Genomic DNA, 17,170 nt, shown 5'->3' with positions numbered 1-17,170 from the left:
ATAAACACAAACAACACATATTACAAGATTTCACCCTCCGCCTAATTTTTTGCTCCCATTTTCCTTTTTTATATCTCGTTCAGATTGACTTCCCCTCTTCTCTCTTTTCTTTCCACTTTTTTTTTTTGCCCTATTATGCACTGTTAACCCCTTGTAAATTTGTATACAATTTTATAGAGGATAGTGCTATTTATTGTATATCATCTTATTCATACGTATATATACCCTCTTTTATTCTTCTTTTCATCTGAAATATTTTCAATTACTTCAGGTACATTGATTGACCTGACAGCTATACAACTTATACACATTTATTCATTTAAAACTTATTTATTCAAACTTATTCATCATTATTATATATTGTCCTGCGTCATCCACATACTGAAAACTACACCAAACAAGAACAACAACAATAACAAAACGATCTATTTTATTTTATTTTTTACACTCTCGACTTTGTATTTCTATCACTTTATTACATTACGTGGCTCCTCTTTGACAAGTAAGAATGAGTGGTGGCAACATCAAGGTGGTGGTTCGGTGTCGACCTTTGAATTCCAGAGGTATATTACCAAATAAAAAAAAACAAAAAAAAAAAAAAACAAAAAAACCAATAATATTCTTTAACTAAACTTATTTATTTCTATTAGAAATAAAACGTGGAGCATCTATTTTGATTGAAATGAAAGGCGATCAAACCGTGATTAGCAAACCTGAAGAAGCTCGGACTGGAAAAGAAAGTGAAGATCGCAAGGCATTCACTTTTGACAAATCTTATTGGTCTGCAGATAAAAATGATCCATCCTATGCCGATCAAGAAACCGTTTACAATGATTTGGGGGAAGATTTATTGAATCACGCTTTTGATGGTTACAATTGTTGTATTTTTGCCTGTAAGTCAATCTTAGTATTGTTTGAACCTCAGTCGCTTATATTTACATTTATCCTTTCTTTTTTTTTTTAAGATGGTCAAACTGGTGCTGGAAAATCTTATTCAATGATGGGTTATGGTGAAGATACTGGTATTATACCAAGAACTTGTATGGAACTCTTCAATCGCATTAATCGAAATACTGATCCCAATTTAACCTATGGTGCCGAAGTTTCTTATATGTAAAGTCTTTTTTTTTTTTTTTTTTTTTTTTTTTTTTTTTTTTTTTTTTTTTTACATTCTCAAACTTATTATTTTATGTAGTGAAATTTATAACGAAAAAGTGCGTGATTTACTCAATCCAAAAAATAAGGGAAATCTCAAAGTACGTGAACATCCAAGTACAGGTCCTTATGTAGAAGATTTATCTCGACTTGTTGTCACATCCTTTGATGATATTAATCACTTGATGGATGAAGGAAATAAGGTAAACTGAATATTAAAATTCGATCTTCATCATCATTGATATATTCTCTTTAGGCTAGAACTGTGGCTGCTACCAATATGAATGAAACATCATCTCGATCTCATGCTGTCTTTACCGTATTTTTGACTCAAAAAAGACGTGACGAACTTACAAAGCTTGAAACTGAAAAGGTGGCTCGGATTAGGTAAAATAATGATGATGATTATTTGTTACTATTTGGTTGCTTACTAACCTTCCCCTTCTTTTTCTTTTTTCTTTCTTTTTTCTTAGTTTGGTTGACTTGGCTGGAAGTGAACGTGCGAATAGTACAGGTGCTACTGGTGCTCGATTGAAAGAAGGTGCCAATATTAATCGTTCCCTCACTACTCTTGGAAAAGTGATTGCTGGTTTGGCTGAACAATCTATAGCTGATTCAAAAAAGGGCAACAAGAAACCAAAGGACAGTTTTATTCCATATCGTGATTCGGTAAGTATGTGTAACATTCAAATGAAAAAGAAAAATAAAAAAAATAAAAACGCCATTGTTCTATTATTTATGGTGATACTCCTATTTATTTATTTATTTTTTTTATTTACTTATTTGTTACTGCAGGTACTTACTTGGTTATTAAAGGATTCCTTGGGTGGTAACTCTAAAACAGCAATGATAGCTGCCATTTCACCTGCCGACTATGACGAAACATTAAGTACTTTACGTTATGCCGATCAAGCAAAGAAGATCAAGAATAAGGCCGTGATCAATGAAGATCCAAATGCAAAGATGATTCGAGAACTCAAAGAAGAATTGGAACTTTTACGTAATCGACTACATGTATATGCTCCTGAAGTAGTGGAAGAACTTGCCGCAGCTAGTGTTCTCAAATTGACAGCAAACAATAGTGCCAATAGCAACAATGAACCTCTTATGAAAGCAACTCAATCCATCACTGATAATAATCAAGAATTTGAATTTGTTGACACTTCAGGCAACAAGAAGAAAATGACGAAGATGGAAATCGTTGATCAATTGCAAAGCTCCGAGAAACTATTGGCCAATCTGAATGAGACTTGGGAAGAGAAACTCAAACGAACGGAATCTATTCAAATTGAGCGGGAACGTGCTTTGGAAGAATTGGGAATTGCAGTACACAAAAACAATGTTGGCGTCTATGCACCAAAGAAAATGCCTCATCTTGTGAATCTTAATGAAGATCCTCTGATGTCTGAATGTCTTATGTATCAACTCAAATTAGGTATTACGCATGTTGGCCGTAACGACACAATAGATCAGCAACAACAGCAGCAAACAGATTCATCTCAAAATGGCAACAATGACGGTGTCTCTACAATTACACTTGGTGGATCAAATATTCAAGATGAACATTGTTGGTTCGACAATGATAATGGTGTGGTGACCCTTCATCCGAAAAATGACTCATTAGTGATGGTGAACGGTATGCGTATTTCAGAACCTCGACGATTACATAGTGGATACCGTATTATTCTTGGCAACTATCATATCTTCCGCTTTAATCATCCTGAAGAAGTACGTCGCGAAAGAGAAAGGGCTAGTATCTCATCACCCTCAGCATTACATACAGAACTTCATGCAATGGAAAACGACGCTATGCATCATGAACGATCTGAATCACCTACAACAACTTTGATGAGTGCACCTGGTGGATCTGAATTGATGGACTGGAACTATGCACGGCTAGAAGCAGTTCGCAATTATTATTCAAAAGAAGGCAACTTTAATGGAATGAAAGATGATGAATTGGAAAAACTATTTGACGATATTACGAAAATACGAAAATCACGACGGAGTACACGATGTGGCAGTTTGCTCAGTTTTGATGATTTTTCCGCACAATCTACAGCAACTGATTTGGAAACTATTAGTACAGCTCTGACAAGCACTGGTAGTGGAGTGACAACCCTTCTTGGACAAAATGAATATGAAGAAAAAATCATGGTGGAAAAAGAACGATTACAAAAGGAATTGAATGAACAGAAACAATTCTACGAAGCCAAAATCAATCGAATGTCCATGCAATTCTCCTTTACTGACAATAATAACAACAACAACGATAATGATAACACTTCTGCGGACGTCAATGGGATTATCATCAGCAATCATCAGCGTACACTACTTTACAAAGTGTTCCGTCAATGGAAAAAGTTACAATACGTATCTATGGCAGAAGTGGTACTGACCAATGCTGCACTTCTCAAAGAAGCCAACATCATCTCAAGAGAACTGGAAAAGGAAGCATCTTATCAATTTACGGTGGTGGAAGATGGCCAATTTACCAATCCTTCATCTTTTTGGGAATCAACTTTTGGTCTGCATCAATTCAATACTGATGGAGATACGGATCTTATGGAGGTGTCCAAACCTTGTATTGGAGTGCGTGTCTTGGATAGAAAACATCAGGTGATCTACATTTGGTCTTTGGAAAAACTCAAGAAACGACTGCATCAAATGAAGAACTTACTTAATTACAGGGATCAGCCAGTCTATCGTACACATTTGAATTGGGAAGATCCGTTTTATCAAACGCCAAGTCCGAAATATTCGTTTATTGGAAGTGCAGCAACATCGGTACGAAACCTGATATTACAACAACCTTATGAAAGTTTTGTGGAAATCATATGTCGATCTACTGGCCAAGTCAAAGGAATGCTTCGTGTACTGATTTCACCTGTAGCATCAAGACCTTCTTCCTCCCATTTTCATCGCCACGAACAACCTGACAACAATGACAATTTTATCAGCAAGGAAGAAGATTATTCATCAGACCCTTCATCTACAAAGGATGATGATAATAACAACAATCCTATTTTACCTCAGCCTCAACAGCAATCCAATCCACCAGCGCTCAAGGTCGGTCAACAACTTGTTTTTGAAGTACGTTTACTGGAACTTTGTGGGCTTCATGAAGCTGAATATACTCAAGTCCATGTGCAATTCCGATTATCCTCTTTTGGTGGTATTCCTGCAGATTCTACCGCGGAGAAACTATTTGCAACCGATCCTGTCAGTGGATTTGAAGGTTCATCCATTATTCCTTTGGATTATAGTCAAACATTGTCTATGACGGTGACTTCAAGTATGCTTCAAGTATTTGGTCAAGATATGATTTCTTTCGAAGTTTATGGTGTAGCTCGTCCTCGTGTTTTGGATCAATATGAAAGATGGGATGATCAAAGGGAAAAACCTCGGTTGGCGGATTTATTGGCAACAAATAACAGTAGTCTTGGTAGCGATGTAGATGATCGACTGACAACAATAAATTCATCGGCAACAACAACAACAGTATCACCTGATAGATTACCTCCTATGGAACGACGATCTGAAGATGAACTTTTGGCAATGGAACGACATGATGTTGCGGCTTGGATCCAAATCTCTGAACTTCTTCCCAATGGAGACTACATGCCTGTGCAAACTTTATCTGAAAACCCGTTGGATCGCGGTGTATTTAACCTTCGACAAGGATTACAACGACGTATCACTATCACATTATCACACAATTCTGGTCGACAATTTGAATGGAATCGCATCTCCAAGGTAACTGTAGGCAAGATCAAGTTATTAGATGCCAAGGGTAGACTTATTGATGCACAATCACATGAAGATATTCCAATCAAACTTTTGGCACAACAACATGCTGTGACTTACAACAAGGATGGAACAAGTCAACTAGTGGCTCAAGGTGCATGGGATAGTTCACAACACGAATGTCTTTTTTTGAATCGATTGACAGCTGCACGTTCACGCATCTTACTTCAAGTGACATGGGAAGTGGAAACCGAGAAATGTTCTAAACCTATTCAATTCAGTATGGAAATTGCAATCAGGGTAACGAGTCGTGACAGTTCAGCTGGTAATGGACCTTCGGCAGCATTCCGTATTAAGAAACTTCTTGGTGGTGCTTCCTCTGGATCAAAATATCTTAGCAAATGTAGTGGCCTTTTTACAGTACATCTACGACCTCCGATGACACGTCGTGTGAGTCAACTTTGGCGATTAAATACAGCTTCCAAGTATGTCCGTGGAGAAGAAGTTTATTTGACATCATGGCGACCTCGTGGTGTTTCTTTGATCAATGATTACAAACATATTCAAGATCGTATTCGATTGAAAGAACAAGTCATGTTTACCTCACAAGTCTTGACTTTACATGCTGCTCGATCACAAACAAGTCATGGTGCCATGACCAAAGAAAAATATCAACTACAACATGCATCATCAATCAAAAATCGCAATATCGACAACCAAAGTGATACCAACAACAACAACAACAACAGCAATAATAATAAGAAATATGAATGGGTGAAAGATAAAGATAATACTCAACAAACATTATTACGGAAAGCTTTGGATTTATGGACTTGTCGATTAGGAACTGATAAAGATGTAAGTAGATAAAAATAAATATGTTTGAAATCTAACTAAAATGATTTGATATCTATATATATTTAAATTAGATATACCTTTGTCAAGATCCTCCTATACCTGGAATGCAAGAATTAAATGAACGTCAAGAAGATTATTGGAAAGGCACGAAATTATTAGCTGAAGTGAAACAAGTGATACAAACGTAAGATGAAGGAAAAACGAGTAGCAGTTTTTTAGATAGTTTTATTCAAATCATCATTTTATTTTTATTTTTTTTTTAATGCAGAAACAACATCACCAAAAAAGGTTATTTGGCATATCAAGAAGATCCATTAGATGACAAATGGATAAAACGATGGTGTGTTGTAAAAAGGTAAAAAAAAAAAAAAAAATTAGTAAGAATATGATCTGATTTTTTTTTTTTGATTTTATGCTGATTCATTTTATTTAATAGACCTTATATTTATATTTATGCTCATCAAAATGAACAAGATGAACTTGGAGTGATCAATATTTCATCAGTCAGGGTAGATCATAACAAAGCTTTGGAAAAACTTTTACAAGTAAGATTATAATAATAATATTTGACATTTTATTTATTTATTTATTTACTTTGGATATAGCGACATCATGTCTTCTCATTATATACCAATAATAATGCATATACATTACAGGCGGCATCAAAATCGGATATGTTGGACTGGATTGCAAAATTGGATCAAATGTATTCTTTACAACAAAAGGAATAGATAATAAGATGTATAACAAGTACTACTTACAAGTCAACTCAGTCCATTCATTACACAAATCTTTCTCTTTTCTTTTATTCACACTTATTCTACATTTTTTCCCACCCCTATTTTTTATTTTATTTTATTTTTATTTCATTCCTTTTGTGTATTATACATTCATTCATTTCTTCTTTATCATCATTCGTTTTTAGACCTTCTTTAGAATTTATTTATTTATATATAGTTTTTTTTTTTTTGTATGCTTCTTTTTTTTATTATGTTTACATCCCTCAAATGTCTTATATGTTTTCTTCTTTTTTTTTTTTTTTTAATACCCAGCACAGAATAAATTTTGACTGTTATATATATATATTGAACCAAATAAAGAGACGATCTCATCTTTTCATATGAAAAATATAAATCTTAGTGTGTGAGATGCACATGTTGAAATATATAAACATATAACGCGGACAAAATTGAACTCAAAAAAAGTCAGGTGATAATGATGAATGCCTAAAATAAGGCAAATCCTTAGAGCCGCATAGGGAAAGCGGGGTAAATTCCGGTCACAGAACTGCATGATGAAAATGAGAAGATAGGAGGAGAAAAGATTTCTTTCTCTTTCGCTCTTTTTCCATTTTACTTTTTTTTTCACACACACACTACTTTTTTTTTTTTTTATCCCCTACCCTTATATTAGTTTCCACATGTCACTTAAGAATCAAATCATTGTTGTTGGTGGAGGACTTTCTGGTCTTTCAGCTGCTCATACTATTTATGAACAAGGTGGTAATGTCTTATTATTAGACAAAAACCCCTTTTTTGGGTAAGAAAACAAAAAAAGACGGCGAATTATTTTTTTTATTTATTTTTTCCTTTATAGTGGTAACTCTACTAAAGCAACATCTGGTATCAATGGAGCATTGACTCGAACTCAAATTAAACAAGGTATCAAGGATTCTGTTGAACAATTTTATCAAGATACATTGAAAAGTGCTCGTGACTTGGCTAGACCTGATTTGATTAATGTATTGACGGGTCGTTCAGCTTCAGCTGTGGAATGGCTTCAAGATAAGTTTGAATTGGATCTTTCACTTGTTTCTCGTTTGGGTGGACATACATTCCCTCGTACACATCGTGGCAAGGAACAATTCCCTGGAATGACCATTACTTATGCATTGATGGAAGGTTTGGAAGAATTGGCCGTGAAAGAAAAAGAACGTGTTCATATCATCAAGAAAGCCAAGGTAGAATCTCTTATTCGTGATAACAACAATAATGTCATTGGTGTAGAATATGTATTGGTGGGTAGTTCAGCTGATGGCAAGACATACAAACAATATGGTCCTGTGGTACTTGCTACTGGTGGTTATGCTGCCGATTTTGGTCCAAATTCTCTTCTTAAAGCCAATCGACCTGAATTGTTCAACTTGTCAACTACAAACGGTGATCACTGTACTGGTGATGGTATCAAGATGGCTGCTGCTGCTGGTGCTAATTTGATTGATTTGGAAAAAGTGCAAGTACATCCTACTGGGCTTGTGGATCCTAAAGAACCCGATGCAAAGGTCAAGTTCTTGGCTGCTGAAGCTCTTCGTGGTTGTGGTGGTTTGCTTTTGGATAATGAAGGCAATCGTTTCTGTGATGAATTGGGTCATCGTGATTATGTGACTGGTAAGATGTGGGAAAACAACAAGTTCCCTATCCGTTTGGTCCTCAACACTGCTGCTTCCAAGGAAATCGAATGGCATTGTCGTCATTATGCTGGTCGTGGTTTAATGAAACGTTTTGATTCTGGTGAAGCCTTGGCCAAAGAAATGGGTATTCCTCCAAACAAGTTGGCTGACACTTTTGAAACCTATAACAAGATTGCTGATGGTAAAATCAAGGATCCTTGGGGTAAACGTTTCTTCCATAATGTCCCTATCAAAATGTCTGATTACTTTTATGTGGCTCATATGCAACCTGTCCTTCATTATACTATGGTAATCAAAAAAAAAAAAAAATATGACAAGAGATTTTTTCTCACACAAAAAAAAAAAAAAAAAAAAAAACACGTGCAAAATTTAATTCTAATTTTTTTTTTGTTTTAGGGTGGTGTTGAAATCACTCCAGAAGCACAAATCAAAAGTGCTGGTGGTTCAGTTGTACCAGGATTATTTGCTGCTGGAGAAATGTGTGGTGGTGTACATGGAGCCAATCGTCTTGGAGGTTCTTCTTTACTTGGTTGTGTTGTATTTGGTCGTGTGGCTGGTCAAAGTGCAGCTAAATATCAATATAGTCAACTCATCAATCAAACTTCTTCAACTCCTCAACAACGTCTTGGTGCCATTGCTCAACATTTGAATGGAGGTGTTGGTATTAGTTTGGTCGTCAATCCTACTGATCCTGGTCGTATTAATCTTGAAATTAATGTGGGTGATGGTTCTAATGCTCCTGTTGCTTCCTCTTCTGTTCCTTCCGCTCCTGCTCCTGCTACTCCTGTTGCTGAAGAACCTTCAAAACAAGATGAACCTAAAAAAATGGGTGAATATACTTTGGAAGATGTTGCCAAACACAATACTGATAAAGATTGTTGGGTTGTGGTCAATGGTCAAGTCTTGAATGTTACTGACTTTTTAAGTGAACATCCTGGAGGCAAGAAGGCTATTATGATCTATGCTGGACGTGATGCTACTGAAGAATTCAACATGATGCACAAACCTGATGTTGTGGAAAAGTATGCTCCTTATGCTATCATTGGTACTCTCAAGAAATAATTAGGTTGATTTTAGTTTAGTTATATATATATACATTTCTTTTTTTTCTTCTTTTCCCTTTTTTTTTTTTTTGGCTTCCATCAATAAAGTACAATTATCCAAAACAATATTCTCTCTGATGATGATAAAAAAAAAAGGTCTTAAAATATCAGGTCGTACAATGGGATGGTCTTTCTCGGAGAATTTATTGTTGTTAACTACCTGTCTATGTGAATGATTTCAATGAAGTTTAGAACAAAGTTGGGTTGTCTTACGGGAAGGGTGATTGCATCCTATGGATATTGACGACATGATGATGCAGTTATTGTAGAAATTATACTGTAGTAAGATTCTGGTGGACGACAAATGATGATGGATCCAAATGACACATGTTGGAAAACCCAGTGATGGTATTTTTATTTCTTTTTAATACCACGGTTTCATCAACGGAAGAAAGATACAGAACAGAAATAATCATGATGGCCATCCATTTCAAACAATAAACATTGTAATGATGCACTTCCAATCATAGAGCTTTTTTTGATCAGTGAATTGGGCCAATCAAATAAAGGCAAATTCAGGATCTCCGCTGTGTCATCGATATATATATAAAAAAAAAGAAGAATTTCCTTCTTCCCTCCCCTTTTCTTTTCATTCTTGTTATTCTTCACACTTATGGCTTCTTTAATTCCTATCAGTAAGTATGGACATATAGGTAATTCTCTTCTACCGTCTCTCATTCTTAATCTTTGAAATAACAGCTAGTCCTGATGCTCCTCAAGCTCTTGGTCCCTATTGTAAGACTAAATGGATGACTCTTCAAGAACGCGTTTTTCATATACATTCCTTTTTTTTTTTTTTTTTTTAGCTCATGCTGTCCTGGTGAATGGTATACTCTATACTTCTGGTCAAATTGGACTTGAACCTGCTACTGGTAAAAATAAAAAAGGTGTCGTTTCACCTGCTCATTTTTTTTTTTGGTCTTAGGTAACCTTGTTACTGGTGGTATTGTTGAACAAACGAAACAAAGTTTGCTCAATCTTCGTGGTGTTGTCGAATCAGGTGGTTCTAAATTCGACAATGTGATCAAGACTACCGTGTTTTTGAAGGACATGAATGACTTTGCTGCCATGAATGGAATGTATGAACAAGTAGGTGTCTTTTTTAGAAGAGGAAAAAAAAAAGGGAGCATCGGACTGACTGATCTTTTCTTTTTCTTTGTATAGTTCTTTGGTGAACATAAACCTGCTAGAAGCTGTGTTGAAGTCGCTCGTCTTCCTAAAGATGTCTTGGTGGAAATTGAATGTATTGCCTTGGCAGGCGTAACAGCTTAGTTGAATGACAATGAAAATAAAAACGATATTCTTTGTCCATTACTGTTTTATTGGTTGATGGTTGATGTTAGGGAATGATGTTTGTAGGAAGACTATATGAAGGCTGAAACGGTGATACCATTCCGATGCACATCCGTGAGAGTAACATCAGTGTCTGTGTATTGGCGTTTTATTATTTTTAGTTTTGGACTACCGTCAATAATGATCTGTTTCATCCTTGACTGTACAAAGATGATCCTACCTATCGATATCATGATAACCTTTGAAAACGACAAGAAATGTATAATACATTTTTTATTATGTTGGTGTCAAGAATGAATGAAAACAAAAGGGAGGAAATCTATTCAAAATCTATACTATCAAAATAAAACTAGTTCTATTCTACAAAGGATAATACTACATGATGATACACTTGGAACCACCGTTTTCATTTGTTGTCGATAATTGATCCAGTTGTTGTTGAGCTTCTTTACCAATGGGGCCACCTGCCGCGGCAGCCTTCCCGAACCAATGCTTTGCTTGTTCCACATCACGCCTGACGCCACGTCCTTCGACATACATACTTGCCAGATTTGCTTGAGCCAATTGGAATCCTTGTGATGCTGCCATGGTGAAGAATTCAGCTGCATTGAACATATTTGCCTCGACACCATGTCCTTTTAAAAACCGGAGACCGACGTTGTATTGAGCTTCTGGTAATCCTTTGATGGCCGCTTTTTGGAAATGTTTGAATGCTTTTACTTGATCTGGTTCTTTGGATGATGTGCCGAGTCCTGAGGAAAAGTAAACACCTAACATGAAATGACATTGAGGATTCCCACCTGCTGCACCTTTTTGGAAATAGTTCATGGCCTTGGTATGATCTTGATGCACACCGTAACCAAGTCGATACATACGTCCCAATTCCATGTACGCATTGCTGATCCCTGATTTCCCTGCTAATTCGTATAGTTGAATCGCCTGCTTGACTCTATCCGGTTCTGATCGCATCAGAATCGACGCCAGATTCATTTGCGCATATGGATGTCCTTTTTGGGCAAGTTTGGACAAAATTTGGATCCCTTTTTCTTCTTGTTTTTCTGTACCCCGATAGCCTATGTATAAGAAGAAGAAATGACTGTTAGAACTTTGACTTTTGATCATCACGCCTTTTATATGTATTTTTTTTTTTTTTTTTACCTCGATATATCATATTGGCATAACTGAATGTTCCTTGATCATCACCGAGTTCCATCGCTTGTCTATAAAGTTCCAGTGAAACAGGAGTACCGACTTTTAAAAGAAAGTATCATGTCAGTCATTTGCAGTATCTTAAGACCCACCTTGTTTTATACCTTTTGAGCTTCGTAAAAGCATGTTGCCTAAAGCTGTCAATTCTGATTTTTGATTTCCAGCAACTACAAATATTAAGAACAAAGTACGATAAGTACACATTACTCTTTATTGTCTTTTTTTTCTCCTCTTGTCTTACGTTGTAATAGTTGTTGTGAATTCAATGGTTGGCTGTCTTGTAAAGCTGTTAATACATATTGAACAACTTGTTTATGAGCTTCTAAGGAAAGTTTTCGCTGTTTGTGTTTAATTTCGAGTTCCAGTTGATCGTCTGGCGGCAAAAGATCTATATTCATTTCGTAGAAAGAAGATAATGTGAGCGATTTGGTATTAAAATACTTTTTCGCTCTCTTACCTTGCAAGGTGAGGTCAGCCAAAGTTACTTCTGGAGTAAAATGGTTGATGTCTTCTCTAATAATATAAAAAGATGGATGAGTAAATGAGATACTAAAGAAAGAGATAATATTACTTTTTACTTGGTTGTAGGAATGGTTCAAAGACACCACCCATGCCTTTCCGTACTTTTCGATTGTGTGGACTATAAGTGACATAACGTCGAGAATGACTGACTATATGACGATGGATTGAAAATACACGAAAAGAAGAGATCGTGGTTTGAAGGGTATGTTTTAATAATGGCATGACGGAAATGAAGTTACATAAAAAAAAAAAAAGAGAGAGAAAGGAAAAGGAAAAATAAAAATAAAAGCTGATATTCAAATTGTAATCTTGTAACCAAATTGGAAAAGTGGAAACAAATAAATTTATTTGCATAATTAATATTGGTACTTATTACTACTATTATTGTTGTTGTTGAGGATATCCATTGTTTTCATACTTCTTTCTGATAGTTGTGATGCACGATGATTGATTTTTGGTTGTGCTTGACGGTGACCAAGTATTGATTTTCGTAAGTAAATAAAAGCTTGACAGGCCCAGCCTAAAGTAACTATCCAAGAAAGACCAACAGAAGCAGTAAAGCAAGAACAGGCAGTATCAATAGAAGTTACCCAAGGGAAAGCAACAGGATCAGCATAGATGGTATACCAACTCATATAATCCTTCCATGAACAACTAATGGCTGCATCCGGTGCAGTCATAACATCAGCTCCAGGAATCACAGGCCATATACTTGCAAATAGGAGAGCACCAGCTACACATGCGATAGAACTTGATAATGTTTTTGAAGGTATCCAAATAGGATGTTGAGGACTAGGGTCTAAAGCAAGAATAATACCATAGACGAATGATGTAATGGCAGGAATAAACATGTATACAAAAGTGGCTGGATATACAAATACATTAAAGTTACCTAATAAAAAACCAATTATTATATATATATATGTGTGTGTGTGTGTGATAAGGGAAGTTTTATTTTATATTTACCAAAACCAGCAATTTCAGCACCACTATTAACATATTTTTTGATATTAGCAGCTACACCGATGAGAACACCAGTTAATATAAGACCCATAAAACCATTCCAAAAGTGAAGGTATTGAATGAAGTGAAATTTCTTCATATGAACGATGGAGGAAAGTAAAGAAAGAGAAAAGAGGGAGAAAAAAAGATAAGGTACCACAAAAAGAATTGGAAATGAGCAATGAAGGAGTTTGAAATGAGACAACCTCCCTTTCTCTTAGAAGACATGAAATGACAGTAATGAACAAAAAAAAAAAAAGTGAGGAGTCTCAAGGTATATATAAAAGATAAATTTGGAGTATCTTAAAAAAAAATAATAGATTGATCTTAATGGTATTTCTGTACGATAGTAGTAATTCGCTCTCTCTCTCTTTATTTATTTATTTGATTTATTTTTCTTTCCTCCCTGTTTATTTTTTTTATTTCATTTTTTGATCTGATTTTCTTTTACTTAATTTATATCATTAAAATAACACCACTTACTTTTTTTTATCATGATATCATTTCTTTTATCCTTTATTTCGTTTAGGTCTGTGTTTGATCTATGCATGAATTTAACGCGCGGGGTCGTGGCTTTGACTAAGCCACACGCACACTCAAACTGTCTCTCTGTCTACTTCTTACATATCATTTTTGAGTTAGCCCTCAGTTTTTTTTTTTTCTTTCTCAGTTCTCTTTTTTTTTTTTTTTCCTTTGGTTTTCTTTTTTTTCTTCCTCTTTTGGTTCCTTTTCTTTTTTTATCAACTATTTGTGAAATAGCATGACCAAATCGACTCGACAAACTAAACCTACTCGAAAAAGACAAGTGGAAGAATCTGATAATGAAGACGATCACCTTGACAATATCGCCATCGATATGGGATCTTCTGATGAAGAAGCTGATTATTCTGACAATGACGACAGTAATACTATTGAAACATTCCCTGAATTGACTTTAAGTGACGATGACGAAAACGACAGCGATTTTGAATCTGATCAAGAAGTTGACGAAGAAGAAGAAGAACAAGACAGTGATTATTTGGAAGGTGACAGTTTAGACGAAGATGATCTGGATCAAGAAGAATCTAAAAAGATCTCTTACAAACGGTAAGCGAAAAAAAAGACAAGAAAAATATATGGAAATGATAACGTTTTAATGTTTTTCATTTCTTCTATATAGTGATAAAAATGGTCATGTGGATATTTTACCTGAAATCGAAGCCAATTATGATAGTGATTCATCTACTGAAGAAGTAAGTTATATTTAGTTTAGTTTTTTTTTTTTTTTTTTTTTTTTTTTTTTTTTTTTTTGGTCTCTCTGGACAGGGTATAACATTTTTTTTTTGTTATTGTAGACTGAAAACACGGTTGGAAATATTCCCATGGAATGGTATGACGATTTGCCTCATATTGGATACGACATTGATGGTAAAAAGGTTCTGAAACCAGCAACTGGAGATGAACTCGACAAATTTTTGGCTACGGTGGAAGATCCTGATTCCTGGAAGTCAGCTTATAGTATCAAGGATGCCAAGGATATTGTGTTGAATGAAGAAGAACTTGATATTATTCAACGATTACAAGAAGGACAGATTCCTGATGCAGCCTATGATCCTTATCAACCAACTGTAGAATTCTTTACCAGCAAGACCGAAACAATGCCATTATCAGCAGCAACGGAACCAAAACGACGATTTATTCCATCAAAATGGGAAGCCAAGAAGGTTATGAAGATTGTACAAGCTATTCGGATGGGACGTATTGTACCTCGCAAAGCCCAAAAGGAACAACCTAAATTCTACAACCTATGGACAGATGATGATAAACCTCGAGAAGATCATGTTATGCATATTGCTGCACCCAAGATGAAATTACCTGAACATGATGAAAGTTACAATCCTCCTGCTGAATATTTACCTGATGAAAAAGAAATTCAAGAATGGAATGATATGGATGCTCCTGATAGACCCAAGAATTATTTGCCAAAGAAATACAACAGTTTACGAAAAGTACCTGCTTATGATCAATTTATTCAAGAACGATTCCAACGATGTCTTGATTTGTATTTGGCTCCAAGAGTCAGGAAGAACAGAGTAAGTTTTATTATTGATTTTGTTTTAAAGGAAAGAAGAACTCATGATATAATATTTTTTTTTTATATTTTCATAGCTCAATATTGATCCTGAATCACTTATTCCAAAATTACCTAGTCCCAAGGATCTTCGACCATTCCCTACTCATCAATCCATCTCATACGAAGGTCATACTGGTCGTATTCGATCATTATCTATTCACCCTAATGGTCTCTTTGCCTTATCAGGAGCTGATGATAGTACAGTGCGTTTATGGGAAGTATCAACTGGACGATGCTTATTTATGTGGAAATTCGATTCAGTTATTCATGCTTTGGCTTGGAGTCCTAATTCAGATATGTGGTTATTTGCCGTTTCTATTGGTCATGGTGAAGTATTATTGGTGGTACCTCCTCGTTTATCTTCACCAGAACAAGCTACATTGGCGGATCAATTTGTACGGGGAGGATTTGCGGTTCCGACGGAAACAGATAGTAACCTTATTAAATGGAGCAAGACCTCAGAAGAAGAAAATACAAAATATGGTTACAAAGTTCGATTACAACATACTCAAGTGGTTAAACAAATTGTATGGCATCGTAAAGGTGATTACTTTGCTACAGTATCTCCAGATGCTGGTAATTTGGCTGTTCTGGTTCATCAAACAACACGACATCAAACTCAAACTCCTTTCCGACGACTCAAGGGTACTGTTCAAAAAGTGGCTTTCCATCCTATCAAACCTATCTTCTTTGTGGCAACTCAACTCTACGTACGTGTATATGACTTGATGCAACAACAATTGATTCGTACTTTGAATCCTGGTGTTAGATGGATTTCAAGTATCGATGTTCATCCTGCTGGTGACAATATTATCGTGGGTAGTTATGATAAACGTGTATGTTGGTTTGATCTTGATCTTAGTGCGCGTCCCTACAAATCTTTACGTTTCCATGCCAAGGCTGTTCGTCAAGTTTCTTATCACAAGCGATACCCTCTCTTTGCTTCTTCATCTGATGATGGTACGATTCAAGTATTTTATGGTATGGTTTATAATGATCTTCTTCAAAATCCATTGATTGTACCTGTTAAAATTTTACGTGGTCATGATATTGCCGATCATCTTGGTGTATTGGATATTGAATTCCATCCTACTCAACCTTGGTTATTCTCTTCTGGTGCTGATGGTTCTCTTCGACTTTGGACTTAGTTTTAGAATTAACACAATAGAAATTAGAAATCCTACTCTTTCTCTCCCCCTTTTTTTTTCTTTCATGCAAATCATTTTGGTCTCCCTTTTATTATTCTCTCAATTTCACTTTTTCACAATATGTCTTTCATATATACATTTTTATATATTCATTCCTATAATAAATAGAAAAAAAAATCATCTTCATATCTTACTTTTTCTTTTTTATTCATTGTTCTTTTTTTTTTTTTTGAACTGGAAAAAGATAAAACTTTATTCGGTTCATAGAAAAAGTGAATTACGGGACTAGAGATCTTTTAAAATGAACCTTACTGGAACTATTCTTCTCACCGTTAAATGAATCTTTATAGCCAATATATTGGTTTCCAATATTAAACCGATAAGAAATAAAAAAAAAAAAAAAACAAAAGAACGTTTGATGCTCAGGATGCAGGGACGTGCATGAACTATATATAAATTGATCATCATTTACAATATTTTCAATAACAATTGTAAATGATGAGTCACTGTTGAACGAATGGTCCCCATTGAAAAATTTTGAATTTCCGATAGTAAGAGAAAAAACATAGAAATTTATTTTAGATTTTTTTCATTTCCTCTTTTTCTTTCC

The 17,170-nt window shown here is 35.2% G+C and overlaps 6 protein-coding genes across 6 annotated transcripts; 4 read left to right on the top strand and 2 right to left on the bottom strand.

The window, feature by feature from the left end:
* The first annotated feature begins 116 nt into the window (after positions 1-116).
* On the top strand, positions 117-6,624 carry BX664DRAFT_332300 (uncharacterized protein). Its single transcript, XM_051545301.1, has 11 exons — positions 117-563; positions 651-893; positions 966-1,113; positions 1,196-1,358; positions 1,412-1,542; positions 1,629-1,824; positions 1,951-5,760; positions 5,832-5,944; positions 6,029-6,115; positions 6,197-6,305; positions 6,366-6,624. Exons 1-11 carry the CDS (start codon positions 509-511, stop codon positions 6,489-6,491), a joined length of 5,181 nt encoding a protein of 1,726 aa, XP_051399992.1. The 5' UTR covers positions 117-508; the 3' UTR covers positions 6,492-6,624.
* Positions 6,625-7,037: 413 nt separating this feature from the next.
* BX664DRAFT_332299 (FAD binding domain-containing protein) lies at positions 7,038-9,324 on the top strand. Its single transcript, XM_051545300.1, has 3 exons — positions 7,038-7,299; positions 7,357-8,458; positions 8,567-9,324. Exons 1-3 carry the CDS (start codon positions 7,181-7,183, stop codon positions 9,230-9,232), a joined length of 1,887 nt encoding a protein of 628 aa, XP_051399991.1. The 5' UTR covers positions 7,038-7,180; the 3' UTR covers positions 9,233-9,324.
* A 526-nt stretch (positions 9,325-9,850) lies between these two features.
* BX664DRAFT_128297 (translation initiation inhibitor) lies at positions 9,851-10,743 on the top strand. The gene is made up of 5 exons (XM_051539794.1): positions 9,851-9,908; positions 9,973-10,008; positions 10,080-10,145; positions 10,199-10,362; positions 10,438-10,743. Exons 1-5 carry the CDS (start codon positions 9,887-9,889, stop codon positions 10,543-10,545), a joined length of 396 nt encoding a protein of 131 aa, XP_051399990.1. The 5' UTR covers positions 9,851-9,886; the 3' UTR covers positions 10,546-10,743.
* A 198-nt stretch (positions 10,744-10,941) lies between these two features.
* BX664DRAFT_365351 (uncharacterized protein) lies at positions 10,942-12,387 on the bottom strand (the record flags this gene model as incomplete). The annotated part of the gene is made up of 5 exons (XM_051548464.1): positions 10,942-11,639; positions 11,725-11,817; positions 11,880-11,942; positions 12,017-12,288; positions 12,347-12,387. The coding sequence occupies 5 exons, from the start codon at positions 12,385-12,387 to the stop codon at positions 10,942-10,944; spliced, it is 1,167 nt and encodes a 388-aa protein (XP_051399989.1).
* Positions 12,388-12,586: 199 nt separating this feature from the next.
* On the bottom strand, positions 12,587-13,502 carry BX664DRAFT_332294 (uncharacterized protein). Its single transcript, XM_051545299.1, has 2 exons — positions 13,264-13,502; positions 12,587-13,189 (listed from the first exon to the last, which is right to left on the bottom strand). Exons 1-2 carry the CDS (start codon positions 13,397-13,399, stop codon positions 12,654-12,656), a joined length of 672 nt encoding a protein of 223 aa, XP_051399988.1. The 5' UTR covers positions 13,400-13,502; the 3' UTR covers positions 12,587-12,653.
* A 494-nt stretch (positions 13,503-13,996) lies between these two features.
* On the top strand, positions 13,997-16,745 carry BX664DRAFT_279895 (NUC169 domain-containing protein). The gene is made up of 4 exons (XM_051541461.1): positions 13,997-14,385; positions 14,459-14,531; positions 14,634-15,371; positions 15,448-16,745. The coding sequence occupies exons 1-4, from the start codon at positions 14,060-14,062 to the stop codon at positions 16,558-16,560; spliced, it is 2,250 nt and encodes a 749-aa protein (XP_051399987.1). The 5' UTR covers positions 13,997-14,059; the 3' UTR covers positions 16,561-16,745.
* The last annotated feature ends 425 nt before the right edge of the window (positions 16,746-17,170 follow it).

The sequence above is a fragment of the Halteromyces radiatus genome, assembly GCF_025201355.1.
Source record: "Halteromyces radiatus strain CBS 162.75 chromosome Unknown BX664scaffold_4, whole genome shotgun sequence".
Taxonomy (NCBI): domain Eukaryota; kingdom Fungi; phylum Mucoromycota; class Mucoromycetes; order Mucorales; family Cunninghamellaceae; genus Halteromyces; species Halteromyces radiatus.
Note: the sequence above shows the minus strand (reverse complement) of the source record. Positions and strands in the feature narration are given on the sequence as shown.

What these genes read in the sequence shown, in the direction of transcription:
- BX664DRAFT_279895 (XM_051541461.1), top strand. Translation starts at nt 14,060, where the DNA reads ATGACCAAATCGACTCGACAAACTAAACCTACTCGAAAAAGACAAGTG. An exon ending in GTGATTCATCTACTGAAGAA is followed by an intron (nt 14,532 to 14,633) that starts GTAAGTTATATT and finishes TTGTTATTGTAG; the next exon opens with ACTGAAAACACGGTTGGAAA. An exon ending in CAAGAGTCAGGAAGAACAGA is followed by an intron (nt 15,372 to 15,447) that starts GTAAGTTTTATT and finishes ATATTTTCATAG; the next exon opens with CTCAATATTGATCCTGAATC.
- BX664DRAFT_332299 (XM_051545300.1), top strand. Translation starts at nt 7,181, where the DNA reads ATGTCACTTAAGAATCAAATCATTGTTGTTGGTGGAGGACTTTCTGGT. An exon ending in GACAAAAACCCCTTTTTTGG is followed by an intron (nt 7,300 to 7,356) that starts GTAAGAAAACAA and finishes TTTCCTTTATAG; the next exon opens with TGGTAACTCTACTAAAGCAA. An exon ending in CTGTCCTTCATTATACTATG is followed by an intron (nt 8,459 to 8,566) that starts GTAATCAAAAAA and finishes TTTTTGTTTTAG; the next exon opens with GGTGGTGTTGAAATCACTCC.
- BX664DRAFT_332300 (XM_051545301.1), top strand. Translation starts at nt 509, where the DNA reads ATGAGTGGTGGCAACATCAAGGTGGTGGTTCGGTGTCGACCTTTGAAT. An exon ending in CAATTGTTGTATTTTTGCCT is followed by an intron (nt 894 to 965) that starts GTAAGTCAATCT and finishes TTTTTTTTTAAG; the next exon opens with ATGGTCAAACTGGTGCTGGA. An exon ending in TGATGGATGAAGGAAATAAG is followed by an intron (nt 1,359 to 1,411) that starts GTAAACTGAATA and finishes TATTCTCTTTAG; the next exon opens with GCTAGAACTGTGGCTGCTAC.
- BX664DRAFT_128297 (XM_051539794.1), top strand. Translation starts at nt 9,887, where the DNA reads ATGGCTTCTTTAATTCCTATCA. An exon ending in TCAAGCTCTTGGTCCCTATT is followed by an intron (nt 10,009 to 10,079) that starts GTAAGACTAAAT and finishes TTTTTTTTTTAG; the next exon opens with CTCATGCTGTCCTGGTGAAT. An exon ending in TGAATGGAATGTATGAACAA is followed by an intron (nt 10,363 to 10,437) that starts GTAGGTGTCTTT and finishes TTCTTTGTATAG; the next exon opens with TTCTTTGGTGAACATAAACC.
- BX664DRAFT_332294 (XM_051545299.1), bottom strand. Translation starts at nt 13,399, where the DNA reads ATGAAGAAATTTCACTTCATTCAATACCTTCACTTTTGGAATGGTTTT. An exon ending in TGCTGAAATTGCTGGTTTTG is followed by an intron (nt 13,190 to 13,263) that starts GTAAATATAAAA and finishes GTTTTTTATTAG; the next exon opens with GTAACTTTAATGTATTTGTA.